At 33.8% G+C, this 19953-nt stretch overlaps 1 protein-coding gene across 1 annotated transcript in view; it reads right to left on the bottom strand.

Annotated features, from left to right (window-relative positions):
* Positions 1 to 19953, bottom strand: part of Dcdc1 (doublecortin domain containing 1) — a 485885-nt gene that overhangs the window by 394528 nt on the left and 71404 nt on the right. Inside the window, exon 7 of the mRNA XM_004660718.2 lies at positions 14174 to 14340. Coding sequence (XP_004660775.2) covers positions 14174 to 14340 — 167 coding nt within the window. The remainder of the gene's footprint in view (positions 1 to 14173; positions 14341 to 19953) is intronic.

Genomic DNA, 19953 nt, shown 5'->3' with positions numbered 1-19953 from the left:
TGCTATCTTCTGAATATGATATGGCTGTTACAATCATAAATTCATAGAAGCTGTGGTTTTCTGCATGTCAATATATCACCATTGATGGGAAAGGATACATAAGACCTCAGACTAGCTAGAGGAGCTGGGAGAGAGGATTCAGGATCATTGGTAGTCTAGCCACTGGTAAGTTGCCCATTCTACAGAAAATAACCTTCCACCAATGATCATAGCATCAACCCTAATTTAACTTCATGGATTTAAAAAGGAATTAAAATAAGACAGAAATTAATGGGAAAGAAGAGTGTTAGTGGGAGGGGAGGGAGATAAGAGAAGATAGTTGGGGAGATAAGATCAAAATACATCATACACATGTATGAAAATATCAAAATATAAAAAATAAACTTTAAAAATTCAATATAGTATTTATTATTAACTATACAGGCAACAAACTAGAAATAGAAGAAAATTGTCTCAATACAATAAAATCCATATATGAAAACCCCATGGCTAACATCATACTCAATAATGAAAAAATGAATGCTTTTCTTCTAAGAGCAGGAACAAAGCAAGGATGTTCATTCTCACCATTCTTAGTCAACATAACACTGAAAGCTTGGGCCAGGATAATTGGGCAAGAAAAAGAAATGAAGTCCTCTAAACTGGAAAAGATATAACATTATTGGCTAATGGATGAGATTTCATTATCTGTATAAAACACTGCATGAAAAATATAACAAATAATAATTTCAGCAAAGTAGTTGGATACAATTTTAACACAAAGATTAGTTGTTTTCCTACATACTCTGCATAGCCAATTCTAAAAAGAAATTAAGAAAACAATATCAAATACTACAGCATCAAAGCCAAAATACCTAGAAATAAACTTAATCAAGGAAGAAAAATATAAGTCAAAGCATGGACATTGCAAAAGAAATCAAAGTAGACAGAAGCCAGTGGAACTACAGACAGAAAGAAATACTTAAGATCAGAGCAGAAATTAATGAATTGTAAACTAAGAAAATAAGAGAATTGATAAAACAAAGAACTGGTTCTTTGAAAAAACTAAACAAGATTGATAAACCTCTGGCCAATTTGATCAAGCAAAAAAGGAGATGCATCAAATTAACAAAATTAGAAATGAGAAAGGACAGATCACAGCAGACATAAATGAAATTGGGAGAATCATCAGGACTTATTTCAAAAACCTCTACTCTACAAAACTGGTTAACATGGAGGAAATGGATGAGTTCCTGGACATGTACCATCTGCCAAAGCTGAACTCAGAGCAGATTAATCTCCTAAACAAACCTATCATACTCATCGATATTGAAAAGGTAATAGAAAAACCTCCCCAAAAAGAAGAGTGAAGGACCAGATGGCTTCTCAGCTGAATCCTATCAAACCTTCATGGAAGGACTGAAACCAATCTTTCTCAAACTGTGCCACACAATGGGAGAAGAGGGAAAGCTCCCCAACTCCTTCTATGAAGCTCATATCACCCTAATACCAAAATCAGGCAGAGATGCCAGAAGAAAAAAAATAAAAACTACAGACCTATTTCCCTGATGAACTTAGGCGCAAAGATCCTGAACAAAATTGTCACAAACCAAATCCAACAACACATCAAAAGCATTATCCAACTTGATCAGGTGAAATTCATCCCAGAAATGCAGGGGTGGTTCAACATATGGAAATTTGTCAACGTAATATACCACACAAACAAGGTTAAACACAAAAACTTCATGAGGATTAAAGTTAAAGGCATCATTCTGCCTGACATGAGCATACTAGACATGATGGCACATGCCTATACTCCTGGATGCAAAAGAATGAAGAAAAAAGAGTTTAAGTTCAATATTAGCTTGGGCTATATAACAAGTTCCTATCTCAAACATAAAGGGATAGATAAAACCAAACTATAAAGCAAGATCAATAAAAACTGTTGATATAAAGATAATTCTATGTATTATTGAAACCAAACAAGTATCCCAGAAACAAGCCCTTATGCATATAGATTAATTATATTCCATGATGGTTCCAAGTAAAACATTAGGGAAAAGATAATTACTTTAATAAAAGATTTTGGGGAAAGCATACATCTACATGTAAAGGAATAAAACTGAGCCAAGAGTTCTGGTTTATGCCTAGAATCCCAGCATTCTAGAAGCTAAGGAGGGAAGATCATAGCAAGTTTGAGGCCATCCTGGTCTACACAGTGAGTACAGGCCAGCCAGAAGCAAGTACCAAGACCATGCCTTGGAACAAAAATAAACAAATAAAATACCTTTCCTTTCCCTTCCTCTCCCTTCTTCCTGTCCCTTCTTCCTTTTCCTCCTTCTCTTCCTTTTCCTCTTTCCCTCCCTTCCCTACTTTCCCCTCTTACTTTACTTCACCTTACCCCACCTGACTTTATCTCATTTCACATCACCTCACCTTACTTAATCTTACCTTACTTTGTACCATATACAAAAGAAATCAAAACTCAAATGAAAGACCCAAAGCCATTGATAACTGGAAAAAAAAAAAACAGGGGGTAATACTGTAGGGCATGGATCATCAATGATTTCTTGGATATGATACCAAAAGAAAATGCAACAAAATAGACAAATGAGACCATGTCCAATGTTTACATTTCTGCATGTTAAGAGAAATAACTGGTAGAGACCAAAGGCAGCTTATGGAATGCAAATCATAGTGATATAAATTTCAAAACTAACCTATATAAGAGATTTCTACAACTCAATAGCAATAACAACCAAATAGGTCCTCTTTTTATTCAGACAAGACTCACTACATTGCCCAGACTAGCCTTGAATTCACTACTACTGCTTCAGCCCGTTCAGTAAGCAGAACCACAATCACATGCCACTGCATTCAGCTTTTCAAAAGAATTTCTAAAGAGGACAAATGGTCAACAAATACAAAATAATACTTTAAAGCATTTTTCCTCAGTAATCATAACAGAATCAAGCAAAACCCACAGTAAGATTATCACCTCATTATCACCTCATGGTCACTCAAAAAATAGGAAACTGCCAGGCGTGGTGGTACAAACCTTTAATTCCAGCACTCGAGAGGCAGAGGTAGGAGGATTGCCATGAGTTCAAGGCCAACCTGAGACTATAAAGTCAATTCCAGGTCATTCTGGACCAGAGTAAGACCCTACCTCAAGAAAGAAAGAAAGAAAGAAAGAAAGAAAGAAAGAAAGAAAGAAAGAAAGAAAGAAAGAAAGAAAGAAAGAAAGAAAGAAAGAAAGAAAGAAAGAAAGAAAGGCAAAGAAAAAAGGAAACAACCAATACGGACCAGGATGCAGACAAATAGGAACAGGACCCTCCTATGCTGTTGGTGAGAAAGAAACCAAACAGTGCACCCACTGTAGGAAGCAGTATAAACCTTTCTCAAAATCAATAATGGAACTATGATATGATTCAGTAATTCCACTTCTGAGGATATAGACAGAATAGTTAAAAGCAAGATCTAAAAAAAAAAAAGACACATTGCAAAGGCTCAGGATAGTTAGTAAAAGTGCTTGCCTCATAAGCATGAGGACCTGAGTTACATCTGCAGAACCCACATTTTTTTTTGCGGGGGGGGGGGTTCGAGGTAGAATCTCACTCTACCTCAGGCTGACCTAGAGTTCACTCTGTATTCTCAGGGTGGCCTTCTACTCACAGTGATCCTCCTAAGTCTGCCTCCCAAGTGCTGGGATTAAAGGCATGCACCACCACACCTGGCTGAACCCACATTTTAGAAGTCAGCTTGCTACACATATGCACAAAAAGGAAGGAAATCCTGTCATAAGCTATATGTTCGAATCTCAAAGACACTGTGCTAAGTAAGTAAAATAAGCCAAGAAAAATACTGTATGACTCTAGTCAATGTAGTCAAAATCATACAAATAGAAAATATAAAAGTAATTGACAAGGGTTGGGTATAGGAGAGAACTGCAATCATTATAGCATTATAGTGAGTACAGAGTTAACACTGTAAAATGAAAAATACTTTAGAAGGAGCTGGCAATATATCTCAGTGGTACAGTATTTAATCACATGTTCCAAGCCATAGGCTCAACCCCAGTACTACACACACACACACACACACACACACACACACACACACAGTTTTAGAGATCTAGTACACAACATGGTAAATATATTTGACACTACTGAACTGTACACTTAACAATGGCTGAGGTGGTAAACAATGCTATGTGTTTTGTTTTTGCTCAGGTGCGTGTGCATGTGGTATGTGTGGGGGGTGCAATGTACATGACACTTTGCAGTGTCCCATGCTCTCATCTACAGTGGTGGGAGTGTGCTCACCTGTGGTGGCTGGAGCCAAATGTGAGATGCCCCACTCCATCACTCTTCTGCCCTCTTTATTTGAGCCCAAGTCTCTTACTGACACTAGAGCTTGCTGGCAATTCCCCAGTCTCTGCTCCCCTTTGTGGTACTGGGGTTAGAGGCTCAAGTGGCCCTGTCAGCTGTTTATGTAGGATATGGAGATTCAAACACACTGGGTTCGGGCCTCTTGCTTGTGCAGGAGGCACACTTGATCACTGAGCTATCTCTCCAGCCCTGCTATGGAGTCGTTAACCACCATAAAATGATAAAGTACTAAGGGACCAAGTGCTTCCTGGATATACTACACAGGTTGTAGGCTTGTATGCTTAGACCAAGGACAAAGAAAGGACATGGTTGCTCCTCAGTGAGAGTCAATAATAACACAGCTTCATAGGGGCAGCCTTGCCTGTCAAGGCAGTTCCATCAGCTACTCACTCCAGGAATGGGGAAGATGAGCTATCTGCAGCCACACGTCATGTGTCTGCAGAGACCACTTTACCCGCCCTGGTACCTGGGATCTCCAATCTATTCTTTTCATGTGCTGTCCACATACTAACATTTTAAGTTTACATTTTAATTTTTTATCATTAGTTTTAAAAGTTACATGATATGACAGTGGTAAATGAAGTTGTTAAACTGGTTTTAATCTATCCAGCATGATGAAATACCAGAAGTTTTCTATCAATTATTATCCATTGTTTTAAAGACATAAAAAAATAGTGTTTTTAACATGCACAGTTTACACTTTCCCTTTTCCCCACAACTTTGTATTTCTCTCCCAATGTCTTCCTTAATAGAAGAACATGTATAACAAGAAAAGTTTCAGAGACCCATCACAAATTTATGGCCCTAGTCTTTTCAAAGTCTCTGGTTTTTATATCAGAAAAGATCCAGGATGGAGAAAAGAAATACTTTGCCTTGCTTTTTACTATTTATTTATTTATAATTTAATATTATTTTAAATAAAAGGTTGTACACATAGGCTCCCTACACCCCAGTTCTGCTGAGGGTCTTCAATGGGGTTATTGGTTACTTTGCCTTTCCTGAGAATAAATGGAAAAGAGATGGCAAGCACTTTTGCACACTCTCAAGCAACCTTTTGGTAAAAATTAGATATAGAAGTTGAGAACCTACACATTCACTTTTTACAATTACTTATCTTGCTCTCTGCTGTACCTGCAGGGGAGCAGACCCAGCTGTGACATAACCGCCTCTCTCCTCACACAGAAACATACCTTCTGAGAGAGAATACAGAAAAAAAAGACAGAAATACAAGCACCTGAGCATCTCTACGCAAAATACTGAACAGTGCCTACAAAAATGGATTTTCTAAATCAAATTCAAATTTTCTTTTATCCCACTATCATGAATAATAGCTTCTTTAAAAGTTCAAATCAGATTTAGACAAAATAAAGACTTATTAACCTATCCTGGGTTATGTACCCTATTAGTAAAATAATAATTATTATTTACATTATTATAACATTATGTACCTCCTCCTGAAAGTGAACCTCAGCATATGCTTTCCAAATTCAATGACTTTCTCTGACTGCTCTAACCCACTCCAGGAACTCTGATTCTGAGGCTGAGGAAGGACTTTTTGACCTCATTCTTGAATGAGTTGCAGATTTAGCCTTTTTTCATTATCTGTGAGTAAAAGTACACATAGATACCAAAGATACAGTAACAAGATCAACTGAAGAGGACAGCTACTTTGAAGTTTATGTCCAGATCACCAAATTATATCACACAAATGGGTTATGAGTTAATATTTTCATAAATCCTGCAATCATCATATTAATTGAATAATTACTATGTCATGGGATTTTATTGATGTAATTAATTTTTGGTATAATCATGTGAAAAATACTTGATTTTAAAATTGTTTTCCATTTCTTCATTATTTCATGTACTATGAAATAAAATTTAAAAATAAAACATAAGTTCTGTCTTTTATTCATTATAAGGCCACATTATCTTGCAAAAGTTCCAGTGATTTTTGTGCTGAGAACCATGTGTTTGGAAATGATATCTTACTTACTATTGACTTCATGCTGCTTCTCTCTGTGTCTCTTTTCCCAGCCCTCCTCATCCTTGGTTCGTGAAGCAGACCTTGTCTGCACTCACAGGGAGGAGTCAACTGTCTTCCCATTCGTGTTTACCTTGCTATCTCATATTCAACTATCACTGGTAACATTTTTTTAACTACATAATTAAATAAAGGTGATCAGGATGATGATAGCTATTCCTTACTAACTATTAAACTATATTTATGTACTATTTTAAGAGTTTTAGCCACATTATCTAATACTCACAACATCTAATGAATTGTTTTATTGTCTTATTATTGACAAAATGAGAAAATTGGATTATTGTTCATGTTCATTTCAATCTGGAAATGCCTTACTTCTAGTTTTTCACTGTCTTTTAATGCAAGTTCTTCTAGTGCATAGAACCTATAGGCATATATTTTAGTACCCAACTATATACAATTAAGTATATTTCTTAGTAGTTTCTCAAGGCTATTCTTGTCCCCAGGACACAAAGGTAGCTTCCTAAGGGAAGGTGTTGGGTAGTTTTCCTGTATTGTTACCCATAGTTAATACCAAAACAGGGTGCATAAGGAAAAATCAGCTGTGTTTATATCTCCTCTAATCATTTCTTTTTTAGGAAAATAAGTCTTTTCTAATGAAACAAGATAAGGCAAAAATAAGTCACTGCCAGAATGATAGTGCCAAAAAGGTACCATGTGATAAGGTGATTTACCTGGATTCACAGAGACACTGAAGGCCCTGAAGATGTTCACCTTGTGAGTAGACAGTGAGCAGATTATAACATTACACTGTGGATTTTGGTTTTTGAAAATTTTGTATAAAACAGATGTTCATTAATACCAGATGAGAGGAAAATACTATTTCTGGGTAAAATGAAAAAATCAGTGATCCCAAAAATGTTTACCTATGAAAACCAGTGGTGATATTCAGGGTTCTAATCCCAGCACTTGTGAGGGGATAGAGGGATGATTAGGACTTCAAGACCAACCTTGGCTACATAGTAAGTTCAAGACTAGCCTGAGCTTCATGAGATTCTCTCTCAAAATGACTCAGTCTCATTTTAGCAATCTTTTGTGAGGTTTCTTACTAATCACAGATATTAACCAGTAACCACCTACAATACTGATCAATATGAATAGTAAATGAAAATATCAGTCAACCCTCAAGAGGGTTGCTTTGTTGCTGGCTATGTGCCTTTCATACTATTTTAGTCCTTCAAAGGGGAAAAAGCAAACATTTATATTCTTGTCCACTCACACAAACCTCTCAGCGAGCATCACTGTGTTGCAGGAGGGGCAGAAGATGGGGGGCCAGGATGTTGAAGGAGCAGATGTCAGGTGAAGATAGAAAGCTGTGCCCTCTCTAACCAGCTGAAGACTCACATGATTGTTTTCTTGCAAATAATACCTGTGGGTGTTGAAGCTGTTCGTGGAATCTATCAGGCATACTTTCACTTTGCTGTTGTAACTCTACTAAATTTATTTTCATTCCAAAGAGTCATAAGCAATAATACCTGTAGGTGACTGAGTCATTTAAAGAAAATTTGTCAGGTGCTTTCATTTATTTACTAGGACAATTCTGTGTTCATTTGGAAGTCTTAAAATGCAGCATTGTCCACTCAATATGATTAATGCATTTCAAAATAAGATATTCATGTAACTAACTTGACTTAAATATACAGTTCATACAACATTAGAATATCTGATAATAAAATTTTGGTCAGAAAATGAAAATATTACACTCATTTTCATTTTTACTATTGTGGGAGTCATTTATGCATAGGCACATAAAGATACAAAATACAAACAACACATTTTAAAGCATTACTAGTATATTAATACCAAATTATTCTTCACAGAGAAACCTGGAGGCCTAGCTCAACAAACTTATACAAACTATCTAAATTTTAAAATAGAGATAAATAACAGAAGCAAAAACCCTTCCCAGTTAGCCAGATTTCCTTATTAAGTCAGTCAACACCCATAGGCATATGATGGTATTATTCCTGTATTAACTATTATGAAGTACTTATAATCAGATTTTTATAAAACTTAATGAAGCAGTTACAACTTCAGAAAGAGAAAGGGCTAAATAATGCTTTACCTAAAACATTTTCTATAGCCAGCCTTTTAAAATGTATCAAAATTAAATAATTCAAGTTATTTTTATTTTCAGGAAAGATATGGTGATAGTTTAAGCCTAAATATATGTTAACATATTTCAATATGAAAGATGTGAAATTAATCCTGGTCAATGCCCACGGAGTTCATACTTCAACACAATGCTCACAAATGATGACATAAGCAGTCATCAAAAAAATCTGACTTCCTTACCCAGCCCTGTAGTTTTTATATAAAATGTGTTTATTTTAAAATACCACTTCAAAAGTAAGTTGGTCCCTTATTTTTGAAGGGATGTTTAGTATTAATGAGGGCAATCTTTTTCACGGGGAGGCCTCCTGCTGAGATGTCATTAAAGCTCACTGTGTTTATATAACTGGATTGCTAAAACAATAAATATTTTTTTTCCAAAGGGAGTTATTTAATAAATAGTTTCATGGTAAAAATTCCAATTTTGAGCCAGAGATACATATTTGACATTTGGTGGTATAATTCTAAGAGAATTAGAGAAAAATACAGATTTGAATTTTTTCCTCTGACCTAACTGCTTTATGACAAGTCAAATGAAATGTTCCATGAAGGTAAGTGATGGAAAATAAACAGCATTTCAGCCTCACTTTGTGTTTCATTCCACTGCCAGCTTCCCTGCTCTGTAATAATTACCTATGCACAAACTCTAGGTGGCAATATTGCACTTACTGTACTTTCAGAAAATTGTCACAGTCGATCCCACATATCCTCTTTATCAACATTTTATGTGCCATGGATCTATAGCCTCTTATTATAAGTGTAATGAAGCAGAAGTTATTGAAGCATTTTATTGATTGCTCAGATCACAAGTTTACTGCCATACTGAATTGGCACCTTACTCGCTGAAGCAAACTGCTGACACCTTTTTTAAAAAGTGACAACTACATCTATTTCATGACCAGAAATCCATTTTCATCTCTATCAAGACAAGAATGCAATTTTCACTTCATTTAACTGATGTTAGGCCTGCTCTAAGCATGACACTTAGAAAGAGACACAAGTTTAAGGTTCTTAAAATACTTCAAGTAACTAGAATGCAGCTTGGTTTCAGGGGAAGAAAAATCAGCATTTCCTCACATCTGTGGACAATCTTTATTACAGAAAACCTTCAGAAGTAGTTTTATTTCTTAAAAGACTAATACGCAATTTCATGTTCAAAATACCAAGTTAGGTTTATTTACTAAAAATTTTGTTCAGAGATTTCAAAGGCCATTAATAAGTTTATTCAAAATTAAAATATTTTAGGTATTGTCCTAGGAAGAATAACTAAAGGAAATGGCTCCAATTTTTATATACAGTATAACAACAATAAAAAAAAACCAGAAATGGTTTCTATTTTAGTAAAATAGGGATTAACAAATTACTTAGAACATGGGATCTGAAAAGACCAGATTTGCAGTACTTCTTTTATGAACAGAACATATTGATTCTTTAACAATACTTTTTTCAATAAACAGATTCTGTCAGTGCTAAATGTAATTTCAGCATACATTAAGTTGAATCATTTAAAAATAAAATTATTGTATAAGTATTATTTGGTATCTAATTATCAAATGAAAATGTGAGTAAAGTGAACCAATGTTAACTTATACAACTTTTTAAAACAAAATCTAAGAAATTTGGAAAAATTTAATTTGATATATTAATTAAATACGTTCTAATTTTAAAGTGAAAGCATATGTGCATATGCTAAAATTAGATTATTATTCCTTATCCAATAATATGCATATAAAACAAATCTATAATAGGTTTTAATTTAAACAGTGAAACATATTTTTTTAAAGTAGGAATTTGGTATCTAGACTTCTAAATACAATGCAAGTATAAAACTTTTAGAAAGAATCATATAACTTTACAGGAAAAAGGTTATTTTGTGAAAATTAATTTTAAAAATTTAATTTACCTAGATCAAAAATCATAAAGCTCTCAACAAATTTATTAAGTAATAATTTATTATAAATAAGCTAAGTACATATTTTATAATAAAATCACAAAGAAAAATCATTTCCCTGAAGCTTCAGACATTAATAGAAATAGACTGTTAGTGTTTTCCATATACTGCCAAGGTTTAAAACTTACCTCAAATTTTTGAAAAATACTTGAAGGATTTTTTTGGGGGGGGGTTACTTAATTTGTTTTTAAAAAGCAAGTTCAAATTAAATTCAAAGCTTATCATTGCTTTCCAAAATGCTAAACATTATGAGTAGATTTTTAAATCCTCTCAAATTTCTTCGGTTCATGTACAGTGCATTTTCAAAGTCCCTAGCAGCGTAGGGAAGATAACTTTTCATAATTACGATGGTGTTTATGAAGATGTCATAGTAGATACTCATTTCCTTTGTTCTCTCTGAAACTCAAAACTGACTATGCAATTTGTAAAGACCACACCAGACTGTAAAAAGTTTTAAATGATTAAAACTAAAAGTTTATGAACTCTTTCATCTAACACTTTTAAAAAAGGAAAAAGTACTATAAAGTAATTATATAAAATCTCTAAGAATTTTGTTGGTTGAAGGAAAAAAATTCAAAGAAGTATCTAAATTGAAAAGTTTTCCCATATAATATTTGTACTTTACACTACCCACCAGCTATTCTCAGTCATTATTTGTATAGCTGCCTGGCACAGATCCATGGACTTTTATTCATTTTTACAGTATTTCTGAACAGACTGGCATATTTTGTTTACTGGCAGCAACAAAAAGCTCTACACAGGATCATAAATAAAGAAGATCATGTTTAAAAATCACTAATATCATTTTAAAAGGTAGTGCAGCCTTGTGTTTTGGCCTCTGTTTGGCTGTGTTAGGCCTGTGACTGACAGCTTCCCTGCTTGAAGCACACAGAAAGCACAGCCTTCCTCATTCACTGACAGAACTGTGGCCTTTTCACACGTTCCTTCCACACCAGTGTTTGTCCCCAAACACTGGAACTCCACACAATGGCATTCCTACTTCAACACCCCCACCAACAGCACCAGTACATAACAAGAATGCTAATGAGGGGAGCAGGCCCTGCTGAAAGTGTTAACTGCACTCCATCTGAAAGCATTTATGCTATTGCAAAGATTACCAATTAAACAGATTCGGCTTAGCTCTGAGCAATGTCTAAGATGTTTCCATTTTTAAGGAAATAAATGTGATAAATGTAAGACTAGTTACTTTATGTTGTCCTACATATATCTCATTTTAATACACAAGAATCAGTATATATTTAAGACCACCCTAGTGTAGTGTGTTTAATTCAGTTGCAGGCTATAATAGCAAGCTAAAGTTAAAAGAAAAAAAATGAGTAAATTCATGAACATAATCCTAGCAGTCCTGTCTTCTTTTAAAACTATATTATTACAATTTATTTAAAATAAAGGCATTTAGAAATGCCAAATTAAAAAAAAAATCAATGATCTTTTGACAGATAGCAAAACAATATGACATTTATATGGGACATCAGCAGTACAATAAATGGAAATGATATCCATTTAATATATTCTTATAATTTATAAACTTAAATTTGTTAACAAAATAGGTGCCATCATTCATCTACATTACACCTAATGATTCCTTGACACATAAATAAAACTAAATAGAAAAGTCTATCCCAAAGGTCAAGTGAAGTAAATGTAGTTCAAATAAAGTTCATTAATGCTAAGAGCGATGTTGGATAAGAAATCCTACTCATAAAGGTAGTGCCAGGGTTAACATTTAGCCAGTGGTACAGTGCCACTACCGTCATTTCTGTAAACATGGAAAGACCATTCAAGAGAAGTCATGGGAAAGAGACACAAGAATACATATAATTGAATGTGACTAAACAAGTAGGAATTTGCATGGAAATATATATCATTTCCTTTTCTTCATTTTTATATGTCATAATAAAAACCAAATATATTGTTAAGCTACACATCATTACAATTTATTAAGTGATGAAGGTTTAAATGTAGCAAGTAAACTAGGTTTTTAAGTATTCTTAAACTTAGCATAATACTGAAATCTTACAGACTGGTCAAATCGGTAGTTTGGGGCAAACTGAAAATGTTAAATTTTGTTCACATTTACATTTAAAATTTAATGAAATATATCTTTCATCAATGTTAAATAATACATTAAGTGGAAGCAGCAACTAAGGCATTTTTTCAGAATGTGCTAATTTTTTTTTAAATCTGCTTATGCCAATTTAATTTCTAAATTTTTGAGGTAGCAGAAAAGAAGCATGGTATTTTACTTTCTAAGATGTTTTTTATCTCTATATATTCCTTTTATAAATCTTAGAAAATGCTTGTCTACAGATTTTATTTAAGCAGTGCTTTTCTTTCATTGGCAAATAGCCTACTTTCTTTAACGTCAAATCATTTTAAATCCACCAGTAAGTAAAGTCGAACCATATCATACCAAATAAACAATTATATCCCAACTGGTGATAATACTTTTCATAATATTGTATACTACAAATTAAATAATATTTCAACAAAATAAGTCTAAATACAGTAAAATATTTACACTAGATTTTGCATATGAAAGTTTTTTTAAAAAATTAAAGGAAGTTTGGAGTTTTATCCAAATTACCTATATTAATTATGTTTCTGTATTCACTGAAATTAATTAAAGTGCTAAAAAACACAGTCTTCATATAACAATTGCTGCTGAGATATTTTTTCATAGCGTTGGACAGTTTCCTTCAACACTCGCCTCCAGTGAATGAGTTGTTCTTTTCCAAACGAGGCAGCAGGAGGTGCTGTGTGAACACTGAGCCCGATATTTCATCCCTACTTTCCCTTCCCTTCTGTACGAGCAAAGAATAGCAAGATGCTTTCAAAATATTCATTTTTCAACAGCCTGTGGCCTGAGATAATGAGACTAGTTCTAAGCTGGAATCTTCCAGGCTAACATGTGAAACCCAGTTCTTCTTAACAGTAAACATGCATGGCCCATTACTTAAGTCAAGGGATAAAGAGAACTTTGAAAACTTTACATCTCCATTTTTATCAAATTGTATCAATATTCTGTATTACAATATAAATCTTTCTGGAAGATAATTCAAAAACCCCTATAAGTTTTTATAACAATATCCATGTCTGAATATATGTGCAAACAAATGCACATTGTGAACTATGGAATGAATACATAGAAATTAAAAGACAAAATCTCATTTAATGTGGATCAGATCTATTAATTCTACTTCTATACCTAGGTTTCTGAAACATATCAGTAAAATAAGCATGAATGAAGGAAGTTACTCTTGACATGGAGTTTGTTTAGTTTCATTCCTATAAAATGTGATTGGTTTTTATTGAGCCAAACTTTTACAGTAGCAGTCTGATTTTACACTAGAAAAAATAAGAGTCTAAATGTTTAAATATCTAAGGAGCCATTCTTTTTCTTGTTTGAAGAAATGTCATGACTTTGGAATTTTCACATAAGGAGTTGTCTTTGCTTTGCACATATGACATCCCATACCAAAAGACATATACAATTAGCCCCATTATTTTTGGCATTGAGATTACAGAAGCAGGTTGGCTCCCTCACGGGCACTGAGCTCACAAAATACATGTCATAGTTCTTTGATGACACGATGCCAATCATTACCTCTATATAACCAACTACAACTTAAAAACATATAATAAGATAGTTTTTAAAAAGGGATGACTCACCTGCTTGTAATAATTTTTTGCAGACTTTAATCGTTGATACAAGGCCAAAAGAACTCCTTGGATATACATCTTAGCGCCTGAGGGGCTGAAACCTTCTCCCTTAGAGACCCAAAGTGGTCCCCGTAAAGGTGTGATTGAATTTTGCAGGCATTTTTCAAACAGAGGAACTATTCAAGAAAAGAAGGGGAAAAAATTCCATTGACCCAACTGAAATACACTGACCAGAATGCAGTCCCTATACCAGAGCTAACTCTTAACATCTATTATTTATATCTGACCTGGGTTAAGTCTTAGAGAGGCAATTCCTGCATTACCAGTGGCCACCATGAAGGATGTACTTATATTGAGACACCCCCCATGCAAGTCTCATAAGCTCTGTGAGCACACCTGAATAGTTGTGAAGTGTGCCTAACTAGCTGCACAGAGTGTCGTGGTGTGCACTGATTGCCTTATCTTCTCATTTATCACAGATGAGTTGGAACCAACCTTGCTGAAATCTACTTGCATTGTCCTGATAAAATTGTAAGATCCATCTTGTTTCTGCATAGAGCTTTCTATAGAGGAGTCCATATACCTAAAATGTCACATATGGAAATTATTCATAAAATAAAATTCACACCTTTATAAACCTCTCTATTCCATGCTTGCTATTATCATTCCTTAAAGCAACCCATAAAACACAGTTGCAAGACTGTTTAAAAATAAGAGAGAAGAGTGTTAAGCAAGCATTTTATCATACCTTTTTGTTTTTAAGTTCCTGAAATACAAACTAGTCAAGGCTTTAGGAATGCAATCTCAGCATGAGTTTTGTAAATACATAAAGGATATTTACTTGTGGGCCTGCAATGCAACATTCATATGGACTTGACAGACATGTTTATATACTTTTTCACCTGATTAGCTTATAAAGTCTTTCTACTGTAAAATAGTCAAGTAAAATGACAGCTAGCTAATATTTTTTCTAGATTTAATATTCCTCTGAAAAGAGAAATAAAGAAATAGTAAAATCCTAAGTACATTGGGAACCCAAAAAACTTAAAGTATATCACTTTTACTTAGCCTGGTCTTTGTATAAATGTATATATAATATATATGTGACCCAAATATAAACATAAAATAGATTTAGATCATGGTTCCCTTATTCTGATATATATTTCTACTAGAAAAAGAAATTAAATAGGATACCGGCAAAAAAAAAAAAATAGGTCTGTGCCATTGGTTATGTTATATGATGCATATTTTATGCAGAGGGACCTAGCATAGCAATCTAGAAATTGAATTACAATTAGGTTCAGTTGAGCTGCTGAGAGGCTGTTATGCAAATAGCATTTGCTACTGGTATTCTGCTGAATTTTGCTCTTAGTAAAAAGTCCAGCATTTTATGGCACTAGGTTCTATAACTCTCTAATACATTCAACACTTAAGAGAATGTTGGAGATAAAGTTTTTAAGATATTCTACAACTATAAATAAAATTAAAAGAATATCAACAACTTCATGACTATTTAAATATCTTCTGAGATGTATGCATAAAATTCACTAATCTGGTTTGAGAAACTAATTCCTGAAATTCACCTATCAATCACATTTTTATTCTCTGAGGGCAATTACATTTTTCTGTAGGTTGTAAGAATAGGTGCTTTAAACTTTTAAAACTGCATAAGATTGCATATACAAGAAATAACTAAAAGAGAAATAACACTTTTATATTCTAATTTTCCAAAACTGAATAATACAAATCAATCTTGATCATAATTTTTCTAAAACAAACCTAGCATGAAAATCAGATCTTTAATTTGCTGTCACATCCATGTATTTCTATGTGCTGGATTTTAATTTATATACTTTAAATTGGTGCACTTGCTCAACATAGAACACTTTTGAACAAAATAGGTCTTTTAAAAAGTTAATAAATTGGGAAGTAGGTGATAAAATTGAGATTTACATTGTAGAGTTAATCTTAAATTTAAACCTAAGAAAATTCTATGGGATTAACCAGCCTTATTCACTTACGCTTATCACAACATCATTGTCAGATTCATACTTTATAGTAACCTGGCAGATTTCATAAAAGCCTTTGCTAGATTTTCTAATTTTTTCCCAAAATTTGTACTTCCTATAACAACTTAACAAAAATGTACAACTTGAAAAAAATAAAAACTATACCACAATGTATACCACAGTGTCAGGATTGATACTGGGGAGAAAATAGCTCCCGTGGTCCTCATGATTTATGTAATTAGGAATACTATGGAAACCAGAATCAGTAAAGCAAAGAAAGCAGTATTCACTGGCAGGTTCTATAAGAGACTTCAGAATCGGCTCTGAACTTGTTGAATAATCTGTTCAGTATTTCAGCATCTCTCTGCTGGAAGCAAGGTCCTCATTATAACCACAGGAGCACTAATAAAGGTTAGCCTCTGAACTAGGGATTAGAAGGCTTTTTCTCTCTGGACGCTTCTAACTAGTAACTTTGATGATCTTGAAAAGGATGACAAAGCTCACTCCAAGAACAAACAATGTTTCCACTAAGTAGGAAGGTACCAAAAACATAAGAAAATGATAGTCTAAATACTTGGAAAGTATAAGTCAGCCAACTACACTGTATTGAAAAGTAAAATGTATTAAACAGAACTAAAGATTTCTCCAACTACACTGTATTGAAAAGTAAAATGTATTAAACAGAACTAAAGATTTCTCCAACTACATTGTATTGAAAAGTAAAATGTATTAAACAGAACTAAAGATTTCTCCACTTAAGATGTAGTTTCAAAATATAAGTGAATAACTGATGTCTTAGAAAAGAAGTCACTTGAGTTTTCAACACCAAACATACATGTTAGCATGGGAATAGATTACTGTTTAGTAGATATTAGTGGATTTTAATCATATTCATCAAGGATTTTCTGGTGGGGGGATCAGGTGTGGGTTTTTTGTTTGTTTGTTTGTTTGTTTGTTTTGAAATAAGCCTCACTATGTAGTCATGGCTGGCTTGGAGCTTGCTATGTAGACCAGACTAATCTCAAACTTGTGATCCTCCTGTGTTTGCCTCCCGGAACTGAGATTACAGGTATATACCACCATGACTGGCTTCCTACCAATTCTTAATCAATGGTTTTCTTCTGTTATATTAAACTAGTCTTTTCCCTTGTTATTAAGTGAAACATGATCCTTTTAAAATAATATGTAAATACATGAAAGAAATGACAAAATTAAGAAAGGAAATAGATATGCTTCAGCCAAAGAGAGTATACACCTAGATGTTGCTATGGTAGACAATGAAAAATATGCCTTCACCAAGGAATGACCTCCAGGATATTATTTCACATGTTCTTCCAAACCACGTACTTCTTCTTCAAGCTGTTACTCAGAAATATTGCCTCATTCAAGAAATTTACCTTTTGTTTCATTAATATTTATGCACAAAAATACACATGAGCACTTCTTTTATAGACCTTTTCTGCAGGTGATCTACTAGACTTTTTCTACTTCCTTGAGTGTGACAAGAACTTTGCTTCTCAGTGTTTTAATTAAGCAAGTCTTAAGTATTTTATATAACAGCAAGTTAAAAATTTATCACCTCTTAAATTTAGCAGTACACATGTATCAATGAAATGGAATCATTCCATTATGATCTACCACTGGAAAGGTAAAAATTTATATAAATAGTTGCTTTTTATACATTTTGTTTAATATCAGGTTGTATATTTCAGGTAGATTGAGCTGCAACTGAGGATGCTGGCTATAAGCAGACCTGTGATCAAAGGGTGATTTCATTGGAGAGAGCTTTTATTGACTATCATGAGTAAAAAGACCAGAAGTAGTTGCTAAGTCCAACCACTAGCTCACCCTATGCTTGCTCCTTTAAATTTCTCCTCTCTTTTGTTTTTTAATTTTTTGTTTATTTTTACTTATTTCTTTGAGAGTGACAGACAGAGAGAAAGAGCCAGAGAGAAAGAGAGAGAAAATGGGTACACCAGGGCCTACAGGCACTGCAAACGAACTCCAGACATGCATCTGGTTAACGTGGGTCCTGGGGAATCAAGCCTTGAACCGGGGTCCTTAGGCTTCACAGGCAAACACTTAACTGCTAAGCCATCTCTCCAGCCCTTCTCCTCCCTTTTCTACCTATTAACATTTCTCTTCCTGAAAGGATCATAGCAAAGGTTACTTATTGAGAAACAATTGTTCTCTCCACTGTTTCCTATGACATTTTTCTACTTGGATTTTTCTCTTATTGATTTATATTAGTCCTTATCTTCTTTCTCCCTTCTCCTAAGGACTTTGGATTTTGAGGTATTTTGTTTTGTTTTATTAGTTTTATTTTGTATTTATTTGACAAGTAATATATATATGTTTATGGGCTAACATATGCTATAAACATGGTGGAGTAATCAAATCATATTCTTATTTATTATTTGTGTGTGTGTGCATGTGTGCACACCAGGGTCAATTGCAGAATTAAACGCTGGGCCAGAAGGCTTTGTAAGCAAGTATTCTTAGTCATTAAGCCATCTCCTCAGGCCCAGTCAAGTAATTTTTATTAGATCGTTGAGTCTTTTAGTTTTGGAACAGCATTGTTCTCTATAAATGACTACTGGATAAGTAAATAGTACTTCAGAGGTGTGTGGACAGTCTTAAAGTAAGGTTTAGACCTATGAATATAGAGGTACAGAATCAACTAGAACTTGTAACTTTCTATAAATAAATTAAACCTCAATAAAAATTTGAAATGAACATAATAAACATACCAGATTTTCAACATAGATTTAGAGTATTTTATTTTATTAGACTATTTTAACTGTTCTGACAACATGATTTTTGAGGACTATAGAAGAAAACAAACATTTAAAAAGTCACGACCTGGGTGTGGTAGCACACTCCTTTAATCTTAGCACTTGAGAGGCAGAGGTAGGAGGACCACCATGAATTCAAGGCCACTGAGAATATATAGTAAATTCCAACTCAGTCTGGGTTAGAATGAAACCCTACCTTGAAAAAGTAAAACGAGAGAGAGATTTGGCAATGAAATATTAACTAGTCAGATAGCCAGAGGTGGGCATTTTTTAAAAAGTTCTTAAAAAACTCATAAAGTTTAGCCTACCCTGTCATTAATGATGCACATACTTCCAAAGCACAAAGTAAACTTTGAAAGATATAGGAAATATATTACATTAAATTCAACATAGCAATTTTAAATAGAAATAGTAATTCCATCTAAGGTCTCCTGACACAATGAGTATACAAACTATGAAATACAAACTATGAAAATCAACTGCTCAGCCTTCAAGAGAATCTTGTGCCAATGCAATCATCCATCCCTAGTACAAAGCTTGACTAGTCGTGAGTATGTGAGGAGAGAGGTATGGGATGAGAAGCCTCAGCTAATGGAAGTTATTAGTTATATAGACTGGAATGTTCTGTCATGATCTAGCCTAGGACGTATACATCCCTCTCCTAAGGCAACATCTTACATAAAAGAAGCTCCTTGAATACTGCATTTGAATCTATTATGAAAGGACTTTTTTACTTATGTACTTTCCAAAGCACAGGAAATAATCAAAGACTTTAAAAACCTGCTTCTAATTTAAAATTAAAATTCATGCAATTAAAAACCCATAATTAAATTTACACAATGTATTAACTTTCACATTTCAGAGTACATGAGACTATGAAGGAAAAGCACTACTCTGAGGTCAGTTACCTGTAAACACCATGGCAGCAAAGTTGCAAGCTTCAGTAACATTTATTGCTAGCAAGATGTTGAAGACTATGTTAAGA

The sequence above is a fragment of the Jaculus jaculus genome, chromosome 8, assembly GCF_020740685.1.
Source record: "Jaculus jaculus isolate mJacJac1 chromosome 8, mJacJac1.mat.Y.cur, whole genome shotgun sequence".
NCBI classification, from domain to species: Eukaryota; Metazoa; Chordata; class Mammalia; order Rodentia; family Dipodidae; genus Jaculus; species Jaculus jaculus.
The sequence above is the reverse complement of the archived record's forward strand: the minus strand, read 5'-3'. Positions and strand labels throughout refer to the sequence as shown.